The sequence below is a fragment of the Peromyscus leucopus genome, chromosome 6 (genome assembly GCF_004664715.2).
Source record: "Peromyscus leucopus breed LL Stock chromosome 6, UCI_PerLeu_2.1, whole genome shotgun sequence".
Taxonomy (NCBI): Eukaryota; Metazoa; Chordata; class Mammalia; order Rodentia; family Cricetidae; genus Peromyscus; species Peromyscus leucopus.
In genome coordinates this window covers 63,758,313-63,766,727 of record NC_051068.1, presented here as the reverse complement: position 1 = coordinate 63,766,727, position 8,415 = coordinate 63,758,313, and the positions used below count along the sequence as shown (strand labels likewise).

The following is an 8,415-nucleotide window of genomic DNA, read 5'->3' as shown; positions in this document are numbered from 1 at the left end:
GTGGATACCAAAATAAAGTTAGTAAGAAGAGTAAGTTCCTGGGTTCTTTGTCACTGTAAGGTGATAACCATTTACAATAATTTGTTATATATCTCAAAATAATCGTGTGTCAAATTATCACATCCATCCACTGGAGCATGGGAGACCTAATTGGAGTCAGTAGTTTTTGAAATGGAATGGGAAATTGGGAAGGAGTGTGGAGAGGTCTTGGAGAAATTGCAGGGGTGAGGAAGTTGGGTATGACCAAAACACATTGCATATATGCATTAAATTCTCAACGAATACATTTCAAAATAAATAAATAGAAGTTTTTGAGGTGATCTTATTGCATATTTCTGGCTAGCCTGAAACTCATTCTGTAAGCCAGTTTGGCCTCAAACTGACATAGATACATCTACCTCTGCTTCACAAGTGCTGGGACTGAAGGCATGCTCCACCACACCCGGTTTAATGAACAATATTTTTAAGAAGAGTTTTGGGATATGAGTAGATTTTTTTTTAATTATTCTTTTGGGTTAGTTTTATTCAGTTAACACTAGAAACCATCTTATTTGAAAAAATCATTGATTATGATATCAAATAGTTAGCCTATTCTGACCCGATCCAATCTGTTTCCATGAAGGCCTGCGACACTGACAACAAAAGGTATTATTATGACAGCCTCAGGAGTGACACCACTTGACACATGGCTGATCCCAATTAAGATGTGGTCTCCACACAAAGTATGCTGGTTTCAAAGACTAAGTATGAGAAAAAGAATGTAAAATGTCTCTGTAATATTTATTACATGTTATGGTGTTGATGTCTGAATATAGTGAAGCAAATAAAGTATATTAAAACCCAAAATAATTCATCCCAGTGGATCACACACAAATAAAGACCTGAAAATAAAAGGCAACTCTTAAGAAAAAGAGAGTCAATGGGAGGAGGAGGGAGATGAGAGGGAAGGAGCGTGAAAATGACCAAAATTCCTTGTGAAGAGCATAAAACTGTCAATTAAAAAATGGAAGAAAAGTTTTTTAAAGTATCACACTATAACCCATAAAAAAGAACATACACCAGCCAGGTATCAATTAAAACTAAACTTCAGTTTTAGACATTTTGAATTATTAGCTGCTTGGAGTCGACTGCACTTGAGTTTTCCAAGGTTTAGAATCCCATAGAAATACTGTGGCCTGTGGTGGTAATCTAATTGTACTGAAATATTATTTTGATTGTATGTTAATAAATAAAGTTGTCCGGGGGTCAGAGCTATTAGAGCCATAGCAAGAGTGTGGCGGTGGTGGCACACGCCTTTAATCCCATAAGATCTCTGTGTGTTCAGGGATATAGCCAGCATTGGAGACATATGCCTTTAAGACCTAGGGGGCTGTACATTCAGACAGTGACGAGGCAGTCATGTGTTTGGGTTTACAACCAATGAGAAGGCAGAACAACATACTATAAAAAAACAAACCGACAGGAAGTAGGTCTCTTTCGCGAAGCTGGGACAGCAGGAGGAAGGGTGAGATTTTAGCTCTGAGCTCTGACCTCTCGGCTTTCTCTTTTACATTGTTTCTGTGTTTCTTATTTAATAAGACGGTTGGTTACATCTATAGTGGCCCTCAAAACCTCTGGGACTGTAAGAAAGACTGAAACAGCATTCCCAGCTCTCACCCAGTACAAAAACCAACACAGAATGAAACTAAACCTGGAACTTAAGAACCAAAACTTTGGAAAGTACCGAAGGAAAACACTTCAAGACAGAACACAGGCGATGACTTTCTGACAAAGACTCCGATAACTCAAGTAATTACAGGAAAACATTGACAGATGTGATTGCAAGAATACAAGATCTAAACTGTGAAGGGTTTCGCAGTACATAAGAAACGGTAGAATAAAGAGACAGTCTGGAGAGGGGCGTGGGGGCACCTCGCCAGACGCTCACCCGATGGGCGACTAATTGGGTGAATATACAGAATATAGAAAGAATTTTAAAAGTTGAACATCAAAAAGAACAGATGAGCTAATAAATAAATGGACAAATGAACAAAACAGGCACTTTTAAATGGCCAAAAGTTCAACAATTTAGCCAACTAAAACTACATGGAGATTCCATGTCACTCCAGTCAGAATGGTTTTCTACAAGAAAGAAGGAAACAGACAAACAACATGGCAAGAATTTGATGGGGGGCTGGAGAGATGGCTCAGAGGTTAAGAGTACTGACTGCTCTTCCAGAGGACCTGGGTTCAATTCCCAGCACCCACATGGTAGCTTGCAACTGTCTGTAACGCCAGCTTCAGGGGACCCAACACCCATGGCAAAAACATCAGTGTACATTAAAATAAATAAATTTTTTAAAAAAAGAAAACAAAAAAATAATTTGATGGGGTTGAGAACACTAATAACGTTGATGAGAATGTAAATAAGTCCAACTAGTGCAGAATTCAGTGTGGAGATTCCTTGGAATATGGAAAATACAACTTGCACATGATTCAGCTATACCCTTCTGGGTATACACCCAAAAGAATCAAGTCAACTTACTCCAGCATTGTCTGTATACCTATGTTTATTGCATCACAACAGCCAAGTTATGGAACCAGCATAGGTGGTTAGACAAGAAATTGAGGTCTATATGCTCAGTGGAATTTTTTCAGCCATAAAGGAGAATAAAACATATCAATTACAGAAAGAAATGGAAACTAGAGATCATTGTGTTAAGCAAAATAAGCTAGGCTCATGAAGATAAATATCTTTCTTTTTTTTTTACTTTTTGGTTTTTCGAGACAAGGTTTCTCCCTGTAGTTTTGGTGCCTGTCCTGGATTTTGCTCTGTAGACCAGGTGTCCTCAAACTCACAGAGATCCGCCTGGCTCTGCCTGGTGGGATTAAAGGTATGTGCTACCATTGCCCAGCCAAAAGTAAATATCTTATGTTTCTCTGACATCTGAAATCTATGGATTAAAAAAAAAAAAAAGGACATGAAAGCAAAAGGGGTCTATTGGGGACTTGGAAGGAGAAAGATGGGAAGAAGGCAAGAAAGGATTGTAGTGGGAACGAATATGATCAAATTACATTATACACACGTGTAGAAACAACTGCTTACTTTGTATAAAGTGTAATTCATTTTTAAGAAAATTAAAACAAGCAGTAATTATGCAGCTATGAAAATTTCATTTTAACACATAAGGGCATGAAGGCAGCACCTTACAGCTCAGATCACCATCACTTTTTATAACAAATGACACAGACACAAAAGAGGAAGGAAGGCCATGGTTTCTGAATTACAGACTTCCCCAAAATGTCCCACTGACTGCATGCTAAGTTAGGCTTTTCCTACAGACTGGTGAATACATGGTAATGGGCCAATGTGGTCCACAGATCAGTGCTAAGAGCCACAGTTCAAACTTGTCATGTATCCTGACTAAACAAAATGACTCCCTTTTATACCCATGACAATTACTACCAAGAAAGGAGGCGAAATATCCCTCCAAAACCACCACAGTGTCAGCTTCAAGATGAGAAGCCTGTCTTCTCCAGCAGCTCCTGGCTTCTCTCTCTAGTGTACCCTCCAAGGACAGGACCATCAAGGAGCCTCCTTGGTTCACCTGAGTTCATACTGTCCAAACTGAAACAAGTGCCACAAGTTTCTGAAAGCCGAAGTCTAATCAGGATCATTTAGATCATTAATGCTCCCCCATAATTAAGTCAATTTCTGATTAGAATTGTTATTTCAACACAGCTGGGTGGAACAAGGTTCAACTGTGGTATCTTAATAGCAACTGAGTTCCAATGACGAAAGAACGGGAGAGCACTTTGTTCTTCATACACAGAGGGGCTGCTCTTGGCTCCAGGATCATCAGGGAAGTTTTGAGTTAATCCCATAGGAGAACAGTTGAGCTGGCTTCACACTCCTTCTTGCCAATAGTGTCTAAGGGCAGGCCTGGTTTGAAATAAGAATATGGTGTCATGTGAGAACACAGTAAAAATATCAACCTCACACAGTATACAACATATTTACACTTCATAACCATTGCTTCTTCATGTTCCTATGAAATAGACAGTAGGATTCCTGTTTGGTAGACAAAGTAAGTGAGGATCTGACAGCTCGATCACTCAATAATCAATAAATACTGAGTGCCTCCTCTGTGGAGGGATTGCATGAGCTCCTGTGACTTGCCCATGGTGACACAGCTGACAAATAGTGAAGACCCAAACCCAGTCACCAAACTCATGCCCATTCCACTCTGCAGCTGCCCCTCAGAGGTCTGAGTCACCATACATCATCACAAGACATCTGAGACAAAGGGCCATGGTGGGAAGGACTCCGGGGTCTTGTCTTGTTAGTTTTCACCTCTTCAAGTAAAGTCAGTATTGATGATCAAAATACCCTCTATCCACACGAACAACTCAAAGTAACCTAGAGTCATGTTAGTTGCAGTGCTGTCCATGGTATATCATCCAGAACTGGCAGCAGGGGACTCATGGACCCTCACAACCAATAGGAAAAGCAGAAACACCCCCAACAACGCATTCATTGTTGTTGAGTTAAACCAAAGTAGAGAAACCGTGGCAAAAAGAGAGTTGGATTCTAAAGTTTTGAGAATTTCCAAAGTAATCAAACAGCAAAATTTGAAAGCTACTACTCCTTAGACTAACGTCTGGGAGATCTCCAGATTCCCTTCAGCTGCTTCACAAGTCTGGAACCTATTCCTCAAGTATCATCCTCTGGTTATGGCATGCAACCCATATCAGACATTTTGAAAACAATTTCTGCCATCCATTCTTGGCTGGCTGGCTCCAATGACCAACCTGCTCACAGTTACATCAGAGAAGTGGCCAGTCATACGCTAAACGCCTATCCCTATCCCAAGAATTCCAAATCTTCATGAATGGGTCAATCCTTTGCTTGCAATCACAAGGAGGTGGGGCCAGGAGTTACTAGTCACGTAACTGGGGCCAGACTTGAGGAGGTGCTTGATCAATAGATGAGTCAGACAGAGCAGGCTAAGAGTATAAAACCTCAGGAGCCCCAGTGTTCCTCACATCACCATCATCTCCTTCCCTCACTCACCTCCCCTGGTGCTTCGGGTAAGTGTGGGCTCTCCTGGCTCTCTGGTCTCTCCAGCTGGCCTTGCTCAGCTTGCAGAGGTTAAGGGACAGGACCCCTCTCCCCCTTTGGAAGCTACTACATTGATATTGAGAAGGGGTTTAGGAAAGCACTGGGAGAATGGTAAGCTGCTGCTGGGCTGGTGATGTTTCTTGGTCTTCTAGCCAGAACCTTGAACTCTGCCAAGAGAGTACTGCCTCTTACAGAGGCTCTGAGGGCTAGAACATGGGAAGGCTCTGCAGTGGATGCCCAAGGCATCCTGCCATGGACTGAATGAACCTTATGAACCTGTCAGGAGAGGCTGAACACACTATCAGAGAGTGGGGAGGATAAGTCATAGAATGATGCTAATGGGAGATGTTGGAGGAGCCATCTAAACCCAAGCCCTGCTTTATGGAGGCAGATGTTCTGACAGATAAATGACTTGTGAGATCCTGGGCTACCAGTTCCTACTAGCTGCAGTTCTCTGTCAAACTTAGACTCCTGCATATCCTCAAAAAGATGCCTGCTATCTTCTGGTCAGATGTGCTGGTCCAAACGGTTCAGTACCCTTCCCTCTTTCTGCAGGCAGAACCACAGGAGAGCTGTTTTGTCTAATAATTGGCCCTTGGAACATATCTTCACTCAGTAGGACAGATCAAGAGTTTGAACTGAGGGCTATTGCAGAAAATGAGTCCTATAGTCCACTAATGTCCAAACAAATCTTTCCTCTTGGTGTGCTGGGAATGGGTAAAACCCAGGTGGAGATTTAATGCAATTTTCCATTGAACTTAGAAATCAGGACTGGGACTTGGGAGCACCCCAAGGGAAGGAGTGTTCCTTGATAGAAGATAAGAAGTAGACAGGAATGTGGGTGCTCTGACCTCCAAATCACACAGCAGAAGTCAGGCAAAGTTGAGGGGAAAGGGAGGCACCGCTAATGGAGCTTTTGTCCTAGCAAGAACTCTCCAGCCCCTGAATGAAATTCAGAAGCCTGGTCTGCTTCTGAGTGTCAGAAGGAGGCTGCCATGGATGCAACTGATTCCTTCACAGCATCCTCTTGCTGCTGGTCCAGTGATGCTCTTCTGCTCTTCCTCCAGGGTTCTCCTTCTCCTTAAACAAGATGTCTCACCAGAAAAAGCAGCCCACTCCCTGTCCTCCCGTGGGTTGTGGAAAGACCTCCGGTGGAGGAGGCGGTGGCGGCGGCGGTGGTGGCGGCGGCGGAGGCTGTGGCTACTATAGCGGTGGCAGCGGTGGCGGCTCCAGCTGTGGAGGTGGCTCATCTGGAGGAGGCTCCAGCTGCGGAGGCGGAGGCGGTGGCTCCTACGGAGGCGGTTCCAGCTGTGGCGGAGGAGGCGGCTCCGGTGGGGGCGTCAAGTACTCCGGAGGCGGTGGCTCCAGCTGCGGCGGGGGCGGCTACTCCGGGGGCGGCGGTGGCTCCAGCTGCGGCGGCGGCGGCTACTCCGGGGGCGGCGGTGGCTCCAGCTGTGGCGGCGGCGGCTACTCCGGAGGCGGCTCCAGCTGCGGAGGCGGTGGCGGCTCCGGTGGGGGAGTTAAGTACTCCGGTGGCGGAGGCGGCGGCGGCTCCAGCTGCGGCGGCGGCTACTCCGGCGGCGGCGGCTCCAGCTGCGGCGGCGGCTACTCCGGCGGCGGCGGCGGCTCCAGCTGCGGCGGCGGATCAGGAGGCGGCGGCGGCTCCTACTGCGGAGGCTCCTCCGGAGGCGGCGGCTCTGGTGGCTGCGGCGGCGGTTCCGGAGGGAGCAAGTACTCTGGCGGCGGCGGCGGCGGTGGCTCCAGCTGCGGCGGCGGCTACTCCGGAGGCGGCGGTGGCTCCAGCTGCGGCGGCGGCTACTCCGGAGGCGGCGGCTCCAGCTGCGGCGGCGGCGGCTACTCTGGCGGCGGCGGCGGCTCCAGCTGCGGAGGTGGTTCCTCCGGTGGCGGCGGCGGTGGGTCGGCGCAACAGTATCAGTGCCAGAGCTACGGAGGCGGCTCTAGCGGGGGCTCCAGCTGCGGAGGCGGCTCCTCCAGTGGCGGCTCCAGCTGCGGTGGAGGCTACTCCGGTGGCGGCGGCGGCGGCAGCTGCGGTGGTGGCTCCTCCGGGGGCGGCTCCAGCTGCGGAGGAGGCGGCGGCTACTCCGGTGGTGGCGGCGGCAGCTGCGGCGGCGGCTCCTCCGGGGGCAGCGGCGGCTACTACTCGTCGCAGCAGGCCACCCAGAGCTCCTGCGCTCCCCAGCAGAGCTACGGAGGGGGCTCTTCAGGCGGAGGTAGTAGCTGCGGAGGTGGCTCCTCTGGTGGCGGCGGCGGCGGCTGCGGCGGAGGCTACTCCGGTGGCGGCGGCTGCGGCGGAGGCTATTCCGGTGGCGGCGGCGGCGGCTGTGGCGGCGGCTCCTCCGGGGGTGGCAGCGGTGGTTGCGGAGGCGGCCACTCCGGGGGCGGCGGCGGCGGCTCTAGCTGCGCGGCGGCGGCTCCTCTGGGGGCGGCTCTGGAGGTGGCAAGGGCGTCCCGGTCTGCCACCAGACCCAGCAAAAGCAGGCGCCTTCCTGGCCCTGCAAGTAAGGTCCCCAGGTTGCCACGGAGACGAAGGAGCTGGAGGTGTTCTCCGTGGGCGCCGGCAGGCTTAACTTTCTCATGAGATTGCCCGAGGGTTTCCAGACCCTTCGCATCTTGACACCCCCCACCCCCGCCCCAGAAGAAGCCATTGAGTCACTCAAGCTGCATCTTGTTCTGCAGATGTTCCGTCTTGGTTTCTGAATGACTACCTCCCAACTCCAGTACCTCCTCAGTCAATAAATTTGCAATTCATGAGAATCTCTGAGTCTCCAGTAGTCTTTGTAGCCTGTAAATTCACTCACTCCATCCTGTCCTCGCTTCTTCCATTTATTCATTCACACTTACATTAATTCAACAAGTGTCCCATCCAAAGGTAGGGGGAGTAGATAGATGGGATGGCTGGCAAGGGATGACCAAGGATGTGAACCAGTTTGTCCTCCAAACACAAAGGACAGTCTTCACTGGACATCTTCCACATCCTGTGAGTTGGGCAGTCACCAGGGGTGGGCCAGGTCTTCTTAAGGCAGCCTACCAGGCAATTTCTTGCAGCTCGGAATTTACTCTCCAAGTTCTGGAAGTCGGGCGGCTTTGTCCAGCAGCACTAGCATGCCGCAAGGACTAAGGAAGAAAGAAACGCAACAGCCCCTTTGAAACTGTCCTCTCCTGCCCCTTTAGCTCTTCTGCCCCTTCCCAATCCTTTGTGCTGAGAGAACCCTTTGGTCAGATTTTAGCTAACTAGCTACCAGAGGTCCAAGTCCATTGGCATGTTCTGACCAGAGAAGAAGGGCATGACCCCT

The 8,415-nt window shown here is 48.6% G+C and overlaps 1 protein-coding gene across 1 annotated transcript; it reads left to right on the top strand.

The window, feature by feature from the left end:
• The first annotated feature begins 4,811 nt into the window (after window positions 1-4,811).
• Loricrin (loricrin cornified envelope precursor protein) lies at window positions 4,812-7,876 on the top strand. The gene is given in 3 exon segments (XM_028857324.2): window positions 4,812-5,070; window positions 6,169-7,523; window positions 7,526-7,876. Coding segments are annotated over 3 exon segments (1,557 nt in total). The 5' UTR covers window positions 4,812-4,967; the 3' UTR covers window positions 7,625-7,876.
• The last annotated feature ends 539 nt before the right edge of the window (window positions 7,877-8,415 follow it).